This window comes from Hemicordylus capensis, chromosome 9 (genome assembly GCF_027244095.1).
Source record: "Hemicordylus capensis ecotype Gifberg chromosome 9, rHemCap1.1.pri, whole genome shotgun sequence".
Classification (NCBI taxonomy): Eukaryota; Metazoa; Chordata; class Lepidosauria; order Squamata; family Cordylidae; genus Hemicordylus; species Hemicordylus capensis.
Genome location: NC_069665.1, coordinates 18,008,503 through 18,030,067, shown reverse-complemented (window position 1 = coordinate 18,030,067; position 21,565 = coordinate 18,008,503). Strand labels below are relative to the sequence as shown.

General features: G+C 43.6%; 2 protein-coding genes across 12 annotated transcripts in view; one reads left to right on the top strand and one right to left on the bottom strand.

The window, feature by feature from the left end:
• CEP89 (centrosomal protein 89) overlaps nucleotides 1-21,565 on the bottom strand; it is a 76,940-nt gene that overhangs the window by 8,882 nt on the left and 46,493 nt on the right. For all 11 annotated transcript variants that reach the window (XR_008311265.1, XR_008311266.1, XM_053271083.1 and 8 more), the window contains one exon: nucleotides 7,866-8,035. Coding sequence is in view for 9 of the 11 variants with exons in the window: in XM_053271083.1 (XP_053127058.1) it covers nucleotides 7,866-8,035 (170 nt within the window). In the remaining 2 variants the exon portion in view is untranslated. The remainder of the gene's footprint in view (nucleotides 1-7,865; nucleotides 8,036-21,565) is intronic.
• Nucleotides 7,907-20,201, top strand: LOC128334352 (E3 ubiquitin-protein ligase RNF182-like). Its single transcript, XM_053271092.1, has 2 exons — nucleotides 7,907-8,177; nucleotides 19,443-20,201. Exon 2 carries the CDS (start codon nucleotides 19,459-19,461, stop codon nucleotides 20,182-20,184), a length of 726 nt encoding a protein of 241 aa, XP_053127067.1. The 5' UTR covers nucleotides 7,907-8,177; nucleotides 19,443-19,458; the 3' UTR covers nucleotides 20,185-20,201.

Here is a 21,565-nt window from a genome sequence, read left to right as displayed (position 1 = left end):
CTCTCAGCCACCTAGCACTCCAGTATGGACTCTTTTTAGCTCGTCACTAGTCTTTAGTTTCTGAAATTGTTATGAAGGCTGGAAGGCAAAGAGTACATTATGTCAGCTAAGTGTGCTATTTATTCTGGGCACAGCTTTTGCATTTTATTGGTACAGAATTCTACATATAATTGGAATAATGCTGAATTCTGCTCTGGTTCCTATCAATTTCTATATGCTACACACACACACACAAAATCAGGAAGCTCATGTGATCTATCTGTTGCTGGGCTGTATCACTTCTGACTACAGGAGAGGGATCAAATATTTGAATGCCTACTCATATGAAGAAAGAAAGAAAAAACTCCATGGACATTTAAAACTAGAAAGTAAGCTAAGCTAGAACCTTATTTCCAATATGCTAGTTTTCTATTGCAGATTTTTTTTTAAAGCAGGTGTATCAATCAATACCCTACCCCTAGAAAATGGTTATAATGCAGCAAGAGATACACTGGCTCAGTTCAGTCACCACAGCGAGCCAGGATTGAATCCTGGTTCTGCATGACATCCCCTGGTCTTGGGTGAACATGCTCCCCGCTTGACTCTGCATGAGGGGAAACAGATCATTGCTTAGAACAAATCAGGATCAGGATCTGAATTGGGGTATCCTGGCCTATTCTAGCTAGTCGCCAGCTCTAGCTTCAGATCCTGACTTATTTGCAAACTTTGGCTAGAATAACCAATTATTCCCCCACTCAAAATCAGACATCATGAAATGTCTCAGTTTATTCTAAGCCAGAAGAAACTGGGATAGTTAAGTTGAATTCTTACTCCCCTCACACATGGAGGAGAAAGCTTGGGCACATTGCACCAAACCAGGATTCAATCCCGGTTCACCGCAATGTCTCAATCAGTCCACCGTGTGGGGCTGCTGCAATATGGTGGCTGCTTCAAATACTGTCATTTGGAGGCTGTTCCAAAGCACAGGAAGTCCCTTGATGTACAGCAAGTTGTTCTGGTGCAGCTGTGTGCTATGTGAATCCCCAAGCCATTTCCCCCAAACCACTCCAATAATGTCTGCATGAACATGTGCCCTTAATAAAACCTGCAGTCTGGATCAATGTTCGAGAAAAGCACTCAGCACCCATGGGGTTCAAAGATGGAAACAGACTCAAAAGCAGCTCATCAGGCCAAACAGGAAAAAGTATAAAGGTTGTGACTTATAAGCAGTGAACAGGAGAAGAATTAAGGCTGCTAAAATCAACAAGTCACCACACACTCCTGAAACGGCTACCATGATCATGAGGCCACTCTGCGTGGCATCCTTTTCAGCTGCAGAGAATGTCACCATGTGGACTGGCAATTCCTTCCATGCTGCAGGGATGTTACAAAATTCACACTTTGTTTTCATCGTTCTGAGAAATGGGCCCCTTTGGTCACAAACCTTCAGCAGAAGGACCCCATCGGGGTGGGTGGGTTAAACTTTTCACTGCTGATAGGCAAAAAGGCTTTTGCTGCCCTTTCACCTCCTTAAAAAAACGCTGCAGCGCAGCGGGATGGGGCACGGTGGTGGGGTGGCCACAGTTGCTATGGGGAGGGGGGTCAAGGGGAAGGCTCCCCCTTTTGCCCTCTAAAAACCGCCGCTGCTGGCAGTGGGATGGGGTGCGGTGGCAGCGCGGGGAGAGTTCCCCCTTTTACCTTTTAAAACACGGCTGCGTGGTGGGATGGGGCAGCAAGGACGGCAAGCTCCTCCCAGCTCCCCTCCTCCCAAGTGAGTGCACAGGCCTCTTTACAGTCCATTTGGGGCCAAAGGAACTCGCTGCCCTCATCCGCCACACAGCGGCATTAAAAAAGGTAAAAGGGGGGAACTCTCCCGTCCTCGCCTGCCCACCCTCGCCACTGCACCCCATCCCACCAGCAGTGGCGTTTTTTAGAGGGTAAGAAGGGGAACGTACCCCCTGCTGCCCTGCCGCCATCATACCCCATCCTGCTGCACAGTGGTGTTTTTTTAAAGAAGGTGAAGGGGGAGCTTTTGCCTCCCCCTCGCTGCAGCTGCCACCCCCGTCCCCAGAGAAGGGCAGCAAAATTTGAGGAGCACAAAATTCGCCGCTCCTCAAATTTTGCTGCCGTAGGCAAACGCCTACTCTGCCTCTCTGTTAATCTGCCACTGTACCCCATACAGCAAGGTAGGCAACCTTGGCTCTCAAGCTGTTGTTGAACTACAACTCCCAGCATCCTCAGCCACAATTTACTGGAGATGATTGGAGTTGTAGTTCAGCAAAGGATAGCCAAGGTTCCCTACCCCTACTATAGAGATCCCCCGCCTCTCTCAATACACACACACATACTCTTGAATGTTAGTTATGAGACAGACTACTCCCACCACTGTCACACATCTACACTAAGTTACTCATACAGTAGGCAGTCATTGAAATTAATGGGACAAGTTTAATTGTCCCATTAATTTCAATGGAAGTATTCAGTGCTAATTTTATGTAGCCCGTCAGTCAGGCTGAGAGGAGGGGAATGCTGAGCTTCAGCATGTAGCCAACCAATCAGGAGCAGAGGAGGATGGTGTGTCGGCTTCAAGTTGGCAATCCTCAGATCGGGAACCAACAGCACAGTTGCATCATACAGAGGCAGTGGGGCTCCAACTACCCACTGGGAGACCAAGTACCCTTAAGGGTACTCGTATCACTTGTTGGGAATCCCTGACCAGTGTTCCCTGTAACAAGGATTCCCAGATGTTGACTACAACTCCCATAATCCCCAGTCAAAGGTTATTGTAGATGGGGATGATGGGAATTGTAGTCAACATCTGGGAATCCCTGTTACAAGGAACATTGCCCCGACATGTGGCATATGAAATTATGGTTGTTTACATAATTTGGATGAGCACAAAAGTCTTAACTTTATGAAGATCTGCATTCCCCTCCCCAGGAATTGAGGCAATTTCAACACCAGTTACAATGGTGTTTTTCTATAAAGATCAAGTGCTTCCCTCCCTTGGGCACCAGTAAGTGGAACAAGCTTGTTTCAAAGCTGCTTAATATAGGAGCTTTCCCGTCGCTTTCTCCTGGTGAATTTACAGTAGCTCTTTGCATCACTCGCTACATTTGTACTAAGTGAAATATAAATTTCAAGTCTTTCTCGACCGAAGGACAAGTGGAGAATTCAAAGCAAAGGATAAAAGGGGGGTTGTGATGGTAAATATTAGATGTTGGGAGCCCAGCAGAGCCAGAGCGGAGTTAACAGCCTTTCCAGACACCCTCCAAGACATGGCAAGAGTCTTATTGGACTAATTGATGTATGTTGCGGTGTGAAGAACAAAGCTGGGCTAAAAGCGGCAGCTGGGGGGAAAATAACATCAGAAATAACTGATCATACATGAAAGCAAGTGGTAAAAATGGAAGGATGGAATGCTAGACAACTGGTCTCAGAGCAAAGGTAAAAATGTGGCATGATGGAGAAAGATCTATGAAAAAATTCAGGGATATTATCCAAGACCCTGGAAAAGCTGCTTTATTATCTATCTTGTAGTTCTGACTTCATCCTTCAAGGTGGTTCAGAGCAGCGTTTCTTGAAGCAGGGACTCCCAGGTGTTGTTCACCATAGCTCCCATCCCCTGCTAACTGGGCAAAGAGGCACCTTTTACCGTGGCAATTCTCTTTATTTATCAGGGGGAGAGTAACTGGCCCTATCCACCCCCAGCACAGTACTTCCAGTGACTGTTGCTGGTGTCTACCTTGTGTTTCTTTTTAGATTGTGAGCCCTTTGGAGACAGGGATCCATCTTATTTATTTATTATTTCTCTGCAAACCGCTCTGAGCCATTTTTGGAAGGGCAGTATAGAAATCGAATTAATAATAATAATAATAATAATAATAATAATAATACCACCTAAACAGTGGACCACCTAATCAGCTGTTGTAAAAAGATCACACAGACTGACTACAAACAAAGGCATGACAAGGTAGCAGGGATGATACACTGGAACATCTGCAAAAAATACAAGCTACCTGTAGCCAAAAATTGGTGGGACCATCAAATTGAAAAAGTCTAAGAAAATGAAGATGTAAAAATATTATGGGACTTCCGACTACAGACAAACATCTGCCACACAATACACCAGATATCACTGTAGTCGAGAAGAAAGAAAAACAAGTCAAAATAATCGACATAGCAATACCAGGGGATAGCAGAATAGAAGAAAAAGAAATAGAAAAAAAATCACCAAATACCAAGATCTACAAATTGAAATAGAAAGGCTGTGGCAGAAAAAGACCCAAATAATCCCAGTGGTAATTGGCACCCTGGGTGCCGTTCCAAAAGACCTTGAAGAGCACCTCAACACCATAGGGGCCACAGAAATCACTATCAGCCAATTACAAAAAGCAGCTTTACTGGGAACAGCCTATAATCTGCGACGATATCTATAACAACAGCAACAGTGACAATAAAATTCAGCCATCCTAGGTCCTTGGGAAGGACTCGATGTCTGGATAAAACAAACCAGTCAATAACACCTGTCTGACTGTGTAAACAAGAAATCATCATCATCATCATCATCATCATCATCATCATCATCCCCATCAAAAGGCCATTGAAGCCAAGGATGATGGAAGTTGTAGCCAACAACTTCTAGGAATCTTTATTACAGGGAACACTGGTTCAGGATTCTCAGTTCAGGAAGACAACTTCTTGCCTTGTTCCAGACCAGTAATTCTATGACAGCATTCATCTACAGAAACTCTATAGAGTTTTATGTGCAACTCCATTTCTGTTCCTTAGTACAGTCATACAAACAAACCTGCAGATGAAATCATCTTTATTTCTATGTTGAATGGAGAGCGAGAGAGCCTGAAGAGAGAATCCATGGATCATATGAAGCTCTCATGGACCGTAGGTCTATCTAGCTCAGTCCTGTCCTCATTGACTGGCAGTGGCTCTCCATGGTCTCAGGCAGGCAAGGATCTTTCCCTGGAGACGCAGAAGGGACCTGGGACTTTGTGCATGCAAAGTGTCCACACTGTTTCTGAGCTACAGCCCTTCCCCAATCAAGATAAGAGGAGATTGGATCAAATATCTTCCAGGCCCAACACTTCAGTCACTGAAAGCACAACAGTGTTCAAGATACAACAATTTCTGTTGACCCAGAAATGTGATGATGCTGTATCATCTGATTACTCCAGTATGATTACAAGATGACAATGATACCCTGCAGAAGCTCAGCCCAAGAATGGCTGTCATGGCCCAGTTTGCAGACCAGAGAAAAGCCAGCTTTAAAACTGGCTGGCTGGCTTCATCAGTTCTCTTGATTAAATCTTCTCGTACATACTCTTAATAGGTTTCATAAAATAAACATGCCAAGCATACAGCCCAATACACTCAGCTTGCATTCAGTCACACATTTCAGACTTCGGGTACAGCACTGAGGTCTTTGCTTGCCCATCCCTTTAACTGTGTCAGTGAAATTTTTACTATCCACTGGGAACAATTTTCCAGACTGTAAATTTTCTCCTTGAGAGGTGCTGATGGAAATGAATCTCCATCTGTACACTACTGGCCCAGCACTACCGATTCTGGTTGCCAGGCTACAGAGGATTAGTGACAAGAAACCCACCCTGTCATTCCTCAGTTTGCCTTATTCTTCCAAAAAGAGGGGCAGCATGAAGAAGAGTGATCCAGAAGAAGATAGAAAGACATGCAAGATCGACCTGTGACCAGATTAATACTTCCCCCTACCCCGGAAACAAATGTACTGCTACTGTAATATTTATACATAATATTTATTATTCCTTAGCATTTCCTGAATTTTTGGGATAACTGTAAGGAAAGTGCAATTTGAACTAAAAAGAATATAGAATGAATCAGGAAGTTTAGTGAAAACATATATTAAGCAAGTGAAAAGTTGTTCCTCAGCATTGTTAAGACGACGACCCACGGTCATTTGCCAGAAGGATTAGGCCAGCTATACATCTGTCTCATTCAGTCCAGATGCTTAATACAACTGGCCTAGAACTATAAAGAGATGTCAAAGCAAAAAAGCATCTCTTCAGAAGGAAAGAAAATGCTTTATTATCCTTTTATCAGTTATACGGTACGTGGTGGTGTTTATGTTCCAAGACTTAGCAAGCACCTCTAAAGCACTTAGCAACTCTTAAGAAAGAAACTGTATGTATATAAAGTGTTGTTCTTTATTACAGTTTTCCCCACAATAATATTTTTCTCTCTCTTGGCCACACAGGACTACTAAGCCAAAAAGTGGGAAACTGACGACAGACCCCCTGCTATCTGAGAAAAGAGACACTTTTTAAAAGTGGCGGTTCTCTTATTATTTAGCAGGGGGGAGAGCAACTGGCCCTATCCAACCCCAACACAGCATCCCTCCAGTGGTTGTTCCTGGTGTCTAGCTTGTATTTCTTTTTAGATTGTGAACCGTTTTGGAACAGGGGATATAAGAAATACATAGCTGAGCAGACTAGTAGCCATCGATAGCCCTATCCTCCATACATTTGCCTAATCCCCATTTAACTGTCTAGATTGGTGGCCATAACCATTTTCTTTATCATTTACTTAGTTTCCATGTAACCCGCTTTGAGAGCCTTTTTTTGAAAAGTGGTATATAAATATTTGTTGTAGTAGTAGTAGTAGTAGATTTCATAAACACTTGACATATGTTCAGCATTGCTTGCGTGGGAAGGGAAACATGAGTGTGAAGAGGGATACTACTTGAGATCAGAAGAGGGGTACTATTTGAGATCAGAAACTGTGAGAGCAGGGTTTGAAATGCTAGGGAATTCAAGGACTGGAGGAGGCGTATGTAAGGTTCAGAGGAGGTCTGTAATGGCTCCCTTAGATCATGGGCACACATGGAATCAGAAATGGATGGGGAAGAGTGCAACAAGGGCAAGAGACAAGATTTTTAATGCTTTGCATTCTCCTGTCCAGTTGTAATGTTGAGTTGTGTGCTGAGCAGAACAGTCAAACACATTTGTTTCTGTATAAGATGTACCATACATGAGTCGACACACTAGTCATTGCCATCTCTGCGACAATCTCCTTTAGTTAAGCACAGGTGGGATCCATAGCAAGTGCACCTACTTGACAGAGAAATCAGCAGCGATCGCAAAGTCCTCTAATGAGAGAGCTGACATTACTGACCCAGATGGCACTCAGCTGGAATTCTCATTTCCATTACTCTAATCTCACAATGGTTCAGACAGCTCCGAAAATGACTGCTTAATTAGCCTCCCTGTGTGTGAGTGTGTTAATGCTGATAAAAAAGAACATTTGGTGAAGGCTGCTTTTGCTAGAATGGGGGAAAGCATAAGGTTATCTCAGCACTAATTCTTTAGCCAAGATCTGCTCCACTGTTTGCTAGCCCTTTTTATGATCAGAATCTTCCTAATAAATGTCACATTTCTGTTGCCAAGCTTTTAAACTGGTGGCTCTCATTTCCTGTCTGTCACAAAACTGTCAGTCGGGGACTTCATCAGTCCTCATTAGATGATGTTATTCAATCAAGGCACACATGACTGGGATTCGCTTCGAAGAGAATTATTGAAAGCTCAATTCAAGTTAATAGCTTCTCTTCTGTGCACTCGCTTCCCTTCAGGAAGATGCAATAACCAGTCAGCAGAATCGTTACGTCTGGCTGTCAGTACTCACAATCAATGACTTCCTTCGAAGATTTGTAGGCTGGGGGTGGGTTGAAGGAGAGCGGACAGAGTCAGCTGAGAGGCGACTGCTGGACTGAGAATATCAGGGAAATGAAAACGGCCAAAGCACACCAGATGGGGCTCTTAGACAGAGCATGTGTCTACATCTGCCCTCCTTTTACCAGCCAGCTCTAATTGGCTTGTTTCTGGCACTGACTGACTTACCTTTTCTGCTGCAGCACTTCATCCAGGGTTTCCTGCTTCTCTTGCAGCAGCCGCTGGAGGTGCTTCATCTCGCGCTGGTACTGAGCAGCCTTGCCAGCAAATTCCTTCTCTTGCTCCGTCATCTTGAGACTGATGTCTCCCAGCTTCCCAGCAGCCGTCTTTTTATACACCTGCAGGAGTTGGGGCAGAGCACAATCAGAAGCATTGCTGTGGCTGGATACCACCGGCAGACTATAAGAAGCAGAAAGATGGTTCTCTCTCCCCATGGCTTCATCCTGAAAGCAGGAATGCTTGGCTTAAAGGACAAATCAGGTACGCTGGAAATGACCTTTCACAGCATACAATAAATATGCCACTATCTATGCACACTGTGTTATTTTGAATAATGTAGAAATATCATTATAAACAGCATCAAAGTGAAAGCAGCTTGGTTTATCGGAAAGCCAAGCCAGAATTTTAACATATGTTGCTTGCCTACAAGTTCAACAGTTTAGTTTGAATTATCCATGTACATCCAGGGAGAGCAAGAGATGCTACTGCATGGTGTCTGGGTTTTTAGTCCTCTAATCTTAGTGGTGGGGTGGAGGAAAATAAAAACCTAGATTCCTTCTAACATTTATATACGTGGTGCTTCTAATGCCTTAATAGCTATGTGTCTTTTGTGTGAATTACTGCAGCTAACACTTTCCTCCTCTCTCTTATCCTAAAAAGCATTAATTTGAAAGTCCTGACATTTACAAGTACAGGGCTTTCAAAATCCATTGTGATCAAATGGTATATCGGAGTTACTTCTTTATCTAAGTAGACAGTTAATGAATTTTACTTCTGAATGATAAAACTGCTTAATAACATCTAAGGACAGACACCAAGTGAACCTTGGAGAGAGAGAAAATATTACATCTCAGTGTAAAAGTTTCATTCAGATGATTCATCTGCATTTTATATGAAATAAACCTTTCGCTTGTGTCCGTACATCTAAAAGTCTTGGCTTTGTGGATGCCCTGTCCTTTTCTTCTGAATGAACCTGACATTTAAAAAAACCTCTAATGGAGATAATTTTCTGTCAATCAGATTTAATTGTGGGAAGAGAGCTGGTCTTGTGGTAGCAAGCATGACTTGTCCCCTTAAGCTAAGCAGGATACGCCCTGGTTGCATACAAAAGGGAGACTAGAAGTGTGAGCACTGTAAGATATTCTCCTTAGTTCCCTCACTGGCTTCTCCAAGATAGGGCTGAGAGAGATTCCTGCCTGCAACCTTGGAGAAGTCGCTGCCAGTATGTGTAGACAATACTGAGCGAGACGGACCTGACTCAGTATATGGCAGCTTCCTATGTTCCTAATTGGTTGAGAGAATTGCTCTGATGATCAAACACATATCCTTGCTGAAAAACCACATGGTCTGAAAATAAATTAAGTTGATCTGAGAAGGTACAAATTTTCCAAATATGACTCTTTGCACTAATTTTCTAATCTAAGATGAGAGCAGGAGTTAAAAGGAAAAGTGATCAAAATCACCCAGAACAAGAACTGAGCTGGGATGAGGCTGGATTCTATTCTGTACAAGTTCATGCACGTTTGGTACGTGGAAACTCATTTGGAATTGCCTAAAGGCAATGTTCTCCAAAAACTCACCCCTGAGACATCATGGTCCATGGCCAGGGAGGAAGCAACCCTGGCTGCTGAGCTCTTGACCACCAAATTTGAGTATAATTGTCACCTGAGGTTTCAGGAAAACCCAGTTGTTGACTGATGACAGTCAATCTGGTTCTAACACTCAACCATACTATACAATTTATAGGATCAAGCTCGTAAATGTTCTTGAATGGTACATCAATTTGTATGGTATGTCAGAGTGAGTGAGTGAGTGAGTGAGTGAGTGAGTGTGTGTGAGAGAGAGAGAGAGAGAGAGAGAATTTCCACATTTATATCCTGCTCTTCCTCCAAAGAAGCCCACAGTGGTGTTCATGCTTATGTCTATCCTCACAACATCCTATGAAGCAGGTTGGGCTAAAAGATAGGTTACCGGTCCACAGTCACCCAGTGAGTTTAATGGTTGAACAAGGATTTGAACTCGGGTCTTCCTGGCCCTAGTCCATCGCTCGAACCACTACAACATGTGACTCTCTCAATAATCAACAATACTGATTATCTTATTTTCATGGTTTAATATAATCTGGGCTGCACAAGCTAACCTAGGGATGGGTAGTCTTTTAATGTTAGGGCTCATGTAATTTTAATGATTGTGTATAAACTACTTGAGCTTGTTTCATTACAGCAGTGCAAGGATTTGGAAAGACATATCTGCCAAAGACCCCTCATCTTTACAACTAATATAGATGTTCACCAGTTTCCTTCCCAGTCTACAATCCTATGAAATAGAATGAATCTTACACCTCTTGGCTTAGTTCTCTCTTGCAGCCGAGAATGGAATTGCAAGTGAGGGATGGAGCCATATCTACTACATCATCTTTCTGAGCCCATCTTGAATGGCCACTTTTCCTAAGCAGGGTTTGCCCTGGTTTGCATTTGAATGGGTGACTACATGCTAGCATTTTCTGCTGTAAGATATATGCCTTGGGGGATGGGGCTACAGCTCAGTGGTAGAGCATCTGCTTTGCATGCAGAAGGTCCCAGGTTCAATCCCTGGCAGCATCTCCACATAGGGCTGGGAAAGACTCCTGCCTGAAACCTTGGAAAGCCACTGTCAGTCAATGTAGACAAGCTCTGATTGGTGACACAAAACCTGAGTTCAAAATGAGCAAAGGTTCTGATTGGTGACAATTCTCTTGGCTTTTCACCATATGAAGCAGTTTATGTTCGAGCTATAAGAATATCTGAGAAGCTGTGGTTAAATACAGATTTAAAATCTGAATTGGAGATGGTAGTAGCTATGGATTTCTGGGACCAGCAGCTAGCTAAAGACATATCTGAAAATACATATCACCTTCTTCAAAGTGCTTTCTAATTGATGCTCTTGGGTGCGAAGGTTCTCGAGCTTATGCAGGATAAAACTCGGTGGTAGGCTTTGCTTTTTTGCCTAAAGTAGCAGATTTCAATGGAAAATTCTAAAGCAAATGGATGAAAACCACAGGAACTGATTCAGTCATACGCAGGATCAGATGATTGCATGAAAAATTCTCTTTTCTCCCCAACTGTCCAGCTTTCTAAATATACCCAGAGATCTATGCATCACTGAGAAGCATTTCATCAGTCCAGACTGTCCTACAATCTTTAATGGAAATTTGTAATGCCTGCGATAAAAAATTATGCTCCATTTTATCACCTAGACACATGAAGCGTTTAGAATGCTGAGAACCAGAAATAAACCTGAAGATGTATCTGGCTACCTTCCAGCTCTTCACACAACAATAAGACTTGGGAAAACATAAGCCCCTACTTATAAGCAGAATCCCTGTCCTCCTTGGGTAGTGAAGAAAAAGGGGATTTTCAGTGCTACTCACAAAAGAAAAAGTCTTCTGCTCCTTTTAAACGATTCTCTAAATCCTCTGAAAAACATAACTTGAATGGTATGGCTATAGACAGATGGATTTGAGGGGGAGGGGTTCTGTGTAAAGCCTGCTCAAGCATGGGAGATTTCACTCTCGGAAAGAGTTATCTGAATAAGGTATCAGAACGGAAGACCGTCCCTTCTCATAGTACAAAGGGGATGGGGAGAATGGGTTATTTCAGATAACCAGGGCCCAGGCTACATAGGACTTTAAAGGTCAATATATACAGTTCAAACTGAGCCTGGAAACAGGCATATGCACAAACCAAGGTTCACGCACTGATCTGAATTTGGACCAGTTCATGGTTCCATGGTTTGGCCCAACCACAAACCGATTCAGCAGTTCAAGGACAGCGACGAGCAGCACCGAGTAAGTAAGCAGGTCTTTACACTGCTCCAGGTAGCTTCCTGCTGCCTGTGAGCAGTGCCGGCATGCACCTGGCCTCCATGCAAGCAGAGGCCTTTGTGCAAATCCCTACCTGGGAACTGGCAACAACGCTGAAGCGACAATGTTGTCATTTCAAGTTCAGTGTAATATGATCTTTCCATCAGTTTGAGAGAGCATCCTGGCTGACGCGCACTGGGCCACGTGAAGCTTCTGGACAGTCTTCAAAGGCAGCCCTGCACAGATTACAGATCTCCCAACCAAGCACCCCTGCAATCAGTTGCTGGAAGCTTAAGTAAGGCAAAAGGTGCCAGGAAAGGGCAAAAGCTTAGGTTCCTAGTATTTAGAGTAGGTCTGGCCAATCCAGTGGCTTCCCACTTTCTGACAATTATACTGCACATCTTAATTTCCTTCTGAACTGAACTCCGGCCAAACCCTGGAAATCTCCAACATAATCAATGATAACGCATCTGGAACAAGTGGACGGGGGAAGCAGCTGGCGAAGGGAAGTTGTAGGGTGAAAGCAGTGGTCTGGTGAAAGATTAAAAGCACAATCCTTTGGCCCACTGTTTCTATCTGAAAATCACACCTTCATGATATCACTTCTAAGTGGAGAAGAACTAACCAGAGTTTGATAAGTTGGCCAGATAGGGCTGTTCACATTAGTAGCCCTACCCTGGGTAGGGCTGCTCATTTAAAGCCCTGGGATTGAAGCCAATCCCGGCACTGCCTCCCCTGGTAGCCCAAGAATTTACCCCAAGTCCAGGGTTGTGTGTATACACACAGCCTGAACATACACAGAGCCAGGAGCCTAGTATTTGAGGGGGGGAATCCCTCAATGCACTACACTAATCGTGCGGGAAATGCTGTGCGACTCGTGGCAGTGCCTGTCATGTGGGTGTGCAGGCTGCCCTGCTTGGACAAAGCCTGGATCACCATGTGAGGAGGTAGGTTCAAGCCTGCCATCCCCGTGTCCACCCTGCACCTGTTCCAGTCATGTGCACAACCTTAATGTTTCCTTTTGACCTAAAACACCTGTAATTAATTTTGCTCTCTGTAAATGGTAGTCGCTACTTTAAGGATTCTATATAACTACTAGAACCCACTCCTGCGGGGTTTATCCAAGTGCTATTAGCCTAGAAAACCTGATGTAAACCCCGCTCTGTGGGGAAGACCTAGCTGAACTTGAACCCTGTAGTCTGAACACAGCATCACCCTAGACATCCAATTAAAAGACCCTATTCTTTCTGTACGTAAAGGTGATAACACCTTCTAAACTTCTCCACTTTTAAAAATACCTCTCAGAGGAATACCTTGTACTGTGAACGTGTGTGTGTGTGTGTGTGTGTGTGTGTGTGTGTGTGTGTGTGTGTGTGTGTGTGTTTAATACTCCGCTATAACTAATGTGGACAGGTTTGTCAACCTGAACTTTTCTCTTGGCTGCACAGCCTGTCTATTCCCTTTGTATTTCATGCATCCCAAAGTAGGAAGGCAGACTGTATTTGGGCACGCACACCCATGCACACCCGCAAGAGAGAATGCTGTGAGAGACAAGCTAATCCTGAACCATGTTTAGGCAAAGTACTGGAGTGTGCAGTAGTCATTCAGTTCCAGCCATTCCTGAATGATATGGATTATTTTAATACTTATCAAGCTCATGCCTGGCTTGGATTTGAAACTGAGACTGCCCTGGTCACTGTAGTGGATGATTCCCTTTGCTCTCAGCAGTGTTCAGTACAATGAACCATACTGCCAGGATAGGACTCAGAAGCACCTCATCACAATGGTTCTGACCCTTTCTGGAGGGCAATACTGAGAGATTGCTGCATCACCCCATTTACTTTGGCTTGTGGGGTACTGCAAGGAACCAATTCTTCTCCCGTGCTGTTTTAATTTCAGTATGAAACTGCTTGGCAAGGTCCTCCAAAGAGTTTGGGGATACGGTGTCATCAGTATGCTGGTGACACCCAGTTTTCCTTCCAACCCTAAAGAGGTGACGGAGGCCATGGATTCACAAGCGTAAAATCAGTAGTAGACTGGATGTAGGCAAACAAAGTGAAATGGGAGAACAGCTGATCTACAATTAAGTGTACTGTCCTATTTTGCATGGGCTTTCACTCCTACTACAAGGTTTTTTTACATTTATATCCCACTCTTCCTCCAAGGAGACCAGAGCGGTGTACTACATACTTGAGTTTCTCCTCACAACAACCCTGTGAACTAGGTCAGGCTGAGAGAGAAGTGACTGGCCCAGAGTCACCCAGCTAGTATCATGGCTGAATGGGGATTTGAACTCGGGTCTCCCTACTCCTAGTCCAGCACTCTGGCTCTTGGAGGTGCTCCTGGTTCCAGTACTGTTCCCATATTACAGGTGGAGAGGGTGGCTTAATGCATTTTTTAGAGCTTAGGCTGGCATACCAGCAATGTCCTTTCCTGGACAAAACAGATCCAGCCACTGTTATTCATGGCTTGGTAGCATCCAAATTAGACTGCAATTAACTCTACGTAGGGCTACTTTACTCAGAAACTATAATTTGGTTTAAAATGCAGCTGCCAGGATATTAACATATGCAGCATATAATTAATACTGCATGATCTTCACTGGTTTCTGGGGGCCCAATTCAAAATGCTGCTTCAAGACACTACAGGGCCTAGGGTGAGGATATCTTGCCTCCTTCTAGTAAACTCATCTGGCCACTCCCATCAGCATCTGAGCCTTCACCCTGTGTCTCTCCAGAGTTCTAGTACATGGTCATGTGGGGCAGGGTCTTTTTGGTTGTGGCACTAGGCTTTGGAACATTCTTCCAAAGAAGTCCATTTGGTTCTCTCACCTCTTGAAACTAATGAAACCAGTGTTTCAGTATACCTTCAGGCAATGTGATAATAGAATATTGGTTCAGTGTCTACACTGGTTATTGTTTCTTCTGATGCAATGCCTTTCTTGTGCTGTGGCTTCTTTAATACTTACTTGCTGGTTTTATTTTTCACTTCTTTTACAAGGAGTTTAAATTTTGATGAAGGCTGCCTTGGGGGTCCCGAGGGATGGAAATACTTCCACTAAGCAAAACCTAAATCTGTTGCTATGGGATGCTACCTTCTTCACCAAAATACAGAATGCTGACATCAAGGTGGTTAGGTTGAAATATTTAATATGGGCAGAGACAGGATAGCTGTTGTAGAAGTTAACACTTGTAGCTGACTCTCTTACTATAAGTGCTTAACAAAATAGAAGCAAATAAGAGAGGTTGGGGTCAGAATGTGCCTGTAACCTGCCCTGTCTAATGCAGGAGCTGTGTCCGAATCAGCGTTCCCTGTAACAGGAACAACCAGATGTTGTGACTACAATTCCCATCATTCCCATCTGCAATGGCCTTTAGCTGGGGGGGTTATGGGAGTCAACAACATCAGGAAATCCCTGTTACAAGGAACACTGGCCCTAATCCCCACAGCATTCTTATCTCCACCATGTCTGGAGAGCAGCAGGGGAGAACCAGTCCCAGATAAGTCCCAGCTTTCCTGGACCCTATACCAATTTCTCAACTGCAATCAGATTTTATCTGGTTCTAGCAACAAGAGAGACCGGGTAATATAAACCTAGTTGGAGGATGGTCTCCATTACAGGTTGTTCCCTACTGAGTAGCTCACTTATGTTCTATATTCTGGAATAGTCTTTCGAAATTCTAGTGTGTCTGGAAACGTTAGCAGGAGCTGGAAGACAATCTTTATCTATAAGGAATGTACCAGATATGCACTTCATTTATCCTGGTGTTGTTTTGGAGAAGATGACCCAGCTTTCTGCAGGTCTGAAATTTTGGTATTGTGGGGAGGGAAGGATGCAACTAAAACTGAGCTCTGTGTTTGAGCTCACAAAATAGTATCCTAATAAAAATGCTGTTTTGTTTTTTTTAACCTTGCCTGTTCCCATTAAAATTCCATTACTGCTGCATGGCATTGTGAGGGTGATGAGCCGAGACAGAACCAGCTCTATTTATTAGGCCACACAAATAGAAATGAAGCACCTTTTCAGGTCAAATAAAGACAGCTGTGAAATGCCCAGTCACACCTATTTACTCCTCAAATCCTGGGAGCTTCACAGCCCTGCAATCTTGGCACTGCAGTCAAAGAAATTTCACTGGGAAGCTAGATTAGTTTTTGTTTGTTTTTTAAAGGTAACCAATACCTCTGGCTCAAGAACCTAAAATATATAGTGTCATTAACATGAGCAACAGTGAAGCCTCCTGTCTGTAAGCACATATGCAGAGTGCTATGCTGCAGGTGCATTCATGCATGACAATAAGATTCTTCTCCAAGGCAAAGCAAACCCTAAATACTTGTCAAGGTTGGCTTGTGGCAATTGTCGTCTATTAGTCTCTTCGCTGTGTAGATCCTCCACCAAAATGTATGTGACTGAATGCATGCCTGCTCCTTTCCCAAACTGACAGAAAGCAGCACTCCAGATGAGTAATTGCTGCCTGTCACAGCTGATGCACTAAGTGTGATGCAGATACTTCTTCATAACTGCCCCAAAATCGTTGGGGGGTGGGGGGGGTGTCTGTGTTCCAAAAGAGGCAGTGATTCAGAGATGGGAGATGAAGGAAATTTGCAAAACAAACTCTGCAAGTGAACTTGCACATTCACAAAATCCAGAACGTTGACATAAATATTTGGGATCTATGGGAAACTCAGTTTCTGGAATCATATCCAGGCCTGTTGAGAGGAGCAGCATGCTAGAGGAGCAGAGGACTGAACTTGGCATAGAGAGGTCTGGCTCCAAATATCCGAACAGCCACGGAGGACCAGACTATACACAATATAAAGCATACCACTAGGGATGATGTGCATTACTTTCCTGTACTAAATAAAAGCTTGGGAGAAGGAAGCTGATCTAGGGAGTCTACATTTTTACCTTAAATAGGTTATTGTCACTTCTGCTTCTGTTCGGCCTTTGGCTGCAATAAAAGAACTACTACTACCTTAAATAGAAGCTTGGGGGTGTCCTACAGCAGGTGTTGTGTTGTCAAGTCAATTTTGACTCCTGGCGCCCACAGAGCCCTGAGGGCTTTAACCCTTTGCCCCAACCATGGTCCTGCTCAAAACTGCCTCCCCTTCCCCCACTCCAGCTGGCTTCTTATTTGACCCAGGAACAAAGCTCCTACTAGCACCATTGAGAGCTTTCCTCCTGGGCAAAGAGCAACCATGCAGGCCATCTAGATCAGGACTGACATGGAAGTGATGCCCGAAGGGTAGGGCAACCACCCAGTGCCTTTCACTTTAAAAAGCCTAATTAGGGGCCCCATGGGGTCCCTGCTGTTATCAGGCACATCACCACTCCTTTACCGCCCTGGAGGCAGCAGTAGCACCCCTTCCCAGCTTTCACACAATCACCAGATGGCTTGAATCAGCAGGGAGCTCTTGCCTTGGAGTGACGCCATGCCTCCTTGAGAGGGGGAGTGAGAGTACACAGTTCTTCCCAACCAGCTAGATGTACTGCTTCAGCTGACCATGCTCTGAAGGTTGGCATTTGTGCTGTGTGGGCTGGGAGAGCATCGTCGTTCTCTTCATGGTTGGCAGGAGCACTACTGTAGAATTGCTGTTGGATTCGGATGAAGTGGATCTGCTGGTGATGAGAATTTTTGCTAATAGTATTCCTGCCTGGAATATTTTCCAATTATCAGCTACTCCAATATTCATTTCAAGTGGATTTTTTAAAATTTAGCCTTCTTTAGGATGAAAACTGTAGCCGAATACCTCTGTGAGGCACTCCCTTACGTCCTTTTTCCTTCCCTCAAGCACTTTAGACCATATTTCAAGAACACAGGAATTGTTTTAATCAGTCTGGGGCAAATGAGCAACAACAACAGAGGTAGGGAGTGGGGGGAGGACCTCCACTAAGGACGTAGTTGGGGGATATATCGAAGTTCTCATTTCTGGCTTGTTCAGGCGTTCCCAAGAAGGGATACTAGCACCTCTATGGCAGGGATGCTCAGTTTCAGCCCACCTGCAGATGTTGGCCTTCAGCTTCTAAAATCCCTGTCTACTGGCCATTGTGGCTGGGAATTACGGTAGTCCAAAAACAGCTGGTGGGGCCTAAGTTGAGCAGGCCTGCTCTAGGGGTATCTGAAGGGCTACCAGAGGATACTCAGGGCCCTCATGCCTCATAGAAACATAGGAAGCTGCCATATACTGAGTCAGACCATTGGTCTATTTAGCTCAGTATTGTCTTCCCAAACTGGCAGCTTCCCATGCTGCAGCTGTGCTTTTTGGTCCCCATCTGAGAATCTCCAGCTTGAAACTAACACATCCTCAGCAATGTGTCCTGTAGAAGAGGAGAGTGAAGCGCCTCCTTATCTGCTCCTGATTGGCTGGCTACGTGCTGCAGCTCAGCATACCCACCCCAATCCCAGCGCAACATCCCTCCAGTGGCTGTTGCTGGTGTCTACCTTGAGTTTCTTTTTGAGATGGTGAGCCCTTTGGGGAAAGGGGACCATCTCATTTGTGTATTGTTTATTTCTCTATGTAAACTGCTTTGAGAACTTTGGTTGAAGAGCAGTATATAAATATTTGCCATAGTAGCAATAGTAGCCCTCCTTCAGCCTGATGGACAAGCTTCAGAAAATTACTACCAAGTACTCAAATTGAAATTTATAGGACAAGTAAACTTGTCCCATTTATTTCAGTAAGTCTGATTATGAGTAATTTAGTGTGGATGCAATCTAGTGATAAGGTAGCCTGTCTCCCTGTGACACGCGTGTGTTTTTATGTATATATGTGTACACAGAAACAGACACACCTGAAATGTTACAATTATAAGAGGGCTTAGCTCTCAGCTTAACTCACCTCACAGGGTGTTGGAAGGATAAACATAACCATGTACACCACTCTGGGCTCCTTGGAGGAAGAGTGGGATAGAAATGTAAAAAACAAACAAAAATACTCAAAGCACTGTCATACACAGAGATTAATAGTTCGGCTCTGAGTGATCCTGGGCTGGTCACTATCTCTTAGCTTAACTGCCCTTTCCAGAGTTGTTGCTGTGAGGAAATCCTATGGTTCCAGCTCTTAAGTCCCTGGGCTTCGTATACCATGAATGCAAATAAGTGCAATCAGAGATATAAAACTCAAACCACAAACCTTACAACTCAAACTAAGGTACTGAAAACATGTCTTCAATTCACATTAGGTAGGGTTCAACATTTGGAATGGTGCTTCTAAGCAAAATTTGTTTCAGTGCTAGGAACAAAACATGGAGATAAAATCAGTTTTAAAACTAGATTTTAAAAATTTGAAAATCTGTTTGCTTTCAATGCTAAGATAGTTTATCATTGCTTTGGTGAAACTGATACAGGAAGGTAACTTGGGAAAGAGATTGTATGAGGCACTGGTCTGATGTTCAGGAAAATGTCCAATGTACTCTAATATCTGTGGGTGGGGAAAGCTGTTTCCCACAGGACATCATCTAAACAGGAAGCCATCAAGCAAGACTGATTCAGCGAACGTTTAGGAAAATTATACAAAAATGAAATCAGGATGCTTATGAGATGTGGTATCTGGTTTAAATTTAACTCTTGCTATCCATCTGTGGTGAAATGCAGCTACAGAACACACACTAGGAACTACCTTAGCTACTACCAAACTGGCATTATTAAAAGAAAGCAAGAACTAATTGCTATTTTAACTTTTTACAGTGTGCCTCATCTAAAGATGAATTACCCTCAAACGGAAGGGGAAGAAAAAGTACTGAATGATGAGCTGGAATGCAAAATCTGCTACCAGAAGTTTAATGTTCACAGCCGTAAGCCCAAAATTCTGGACTGCCTTCATAGGGTGTGTGCTAAATGCCTGACAAAAATCCTCCATGTTGGAGATGGCTCTCTTTGCATCAGCTGCCCTTTCTGCCGCCATGAAACAGAGCTGCAGGAAGATGAAGTGGAAGGACTCCCTGATGATACAAACATTATGTCCAAAATCGTGACAAAGGACAAAACTGCCTGGAGCTCAGACTGCCAAGAAGTGGTCTTGACGCCAAAGAACTTGGCTTCCTCAAGCCCTTCTCATGGGTCATCAAACTGCTTGGTGATCACCATCATGGAAGTACAGAGAGATTCCACAAGGACTCCAAGCCAAAATACCCTCTCGGATTATTACACGGATCACAGCCTCGATTCAGCATCTGTTAACTCTCATAGCCAACTCAATCAAGACATTGTCTCTAAACTTTGTAATCATGTCCCCAGAATACTCGTGTGGCTGCTTGGATTTTTCTACTTTGGTTCTTTGCCACTTGGGATCTATTTGCTGGTGATTCAGAGGGTGACCCTTGGAATTGTCTGTGTTAGTCTTGTTCCATCTAGCCTAACAGTATGTCTTGTGTATGGTTTCTGCCAATGCCTTTGCCAAGGAATGTGTGACTGTTCTTCTATAAACTGATTTTTCTTTTTTACTGATTTTTGGATATTGTAACTATAGATCTTTAAAAAGGTTGGGCTATTTAAAAAGTCCACATTGCAATTCATAAGTCTCTCTATTTCACTAGAAGTAATTTTTAAAAAAATGCAAATGTCACTTGTAGATTGAATGTGGTTCTCAACATTCCACTCAACTCTCTCAACATTTTGTCCCACTCTGGTGTGACCAACAGTGGCTCCAATGAATCCTATAAGGCAATCTAAAACACAGTCAATACAGGGAAATTCCTACTGAGCTCCAGATACTGGGATCACCAGGAGGAAGGAACCGCTGTGCTTAATGTCCCCATCTAATAGTCAACATCTGGGATTCCCCAGGGGACACTGCCAGGCACCTCTGATAAGGACACCCTGCAAGAGAGAATAATGTTCCTCCCGCTCCTGAAGGTAGTAGCAGAGTTGCAGAGAACATACAGTATTTTCCCAGCTTCCCAAACCAGAAACTGAACTGGGTGAGTGAGTATTCCTCTCTTTCTCCTCAGGGGTTAGAGGCCATGTCTGGATTAAGAAAATATGGCCAAGTTTGGAAATGAGGCATGGCCATCCTCCTTGCTCAGTGTTGGATGGGAAATAAAGAAATAAGTTTGAGGAAGTACTAGAACTCTTGAATCCCCTCCTTGTCCAACTGTCAAATCTGATGGGCCTCCGGCTAGTATGAAATAAATGTAAATTAATGTGTGCCTGAAGAACAGACTATGTAGAATACTATGTAAGAAAAATCTATCCATCAACTTGTCTAGAATTCACAGGTGAAGTCTGTCTGTCTGTTGGAGAAAAATATGTAGTTCTAGATAGGGTTAGCAGTTCAAAAAGAAAAGAAGAAGTAGGCAGGTGTGGGAATCTTGTTCTATAAATGGCTATAAAGCTAGGATCCTCTGAAATATTAGGGCTCCATGTTGCTGTATGATTATCCTGTTCTGGAATAACTTTAATTAAAAAAAAAAAGAATATTTGGCAACATTTAGAATAGAAAAGCCCTACTGGATCAAGCCCAAGGTCCATCTAGCCCAGCATCCTTTTTCACGCAGTGGGCCACCAGATGCCTCTGAAAGGTTCGCAGGCAAGAACTGAGGGCATGCCCTCTCTCTTACTGCGACTCCCCTGCACCTGGTATTCTGATTCTATCAATACACAATTACTACTTTTCTGAAAAATAGCAATATATAATTACAAGGATAAACAACTTTCAAAAGTTATGTCAGATTTCATAACTTTATCAGTATACAGCCAATGAACCCTTGCACACAGAAAAGTCAATATCAGGATGTTGTATTTCGATACCAGTATCTTGATGTTGCCCACCCATACTTGACCTAACTGCCACAAATATCAAAGAGCTCAAT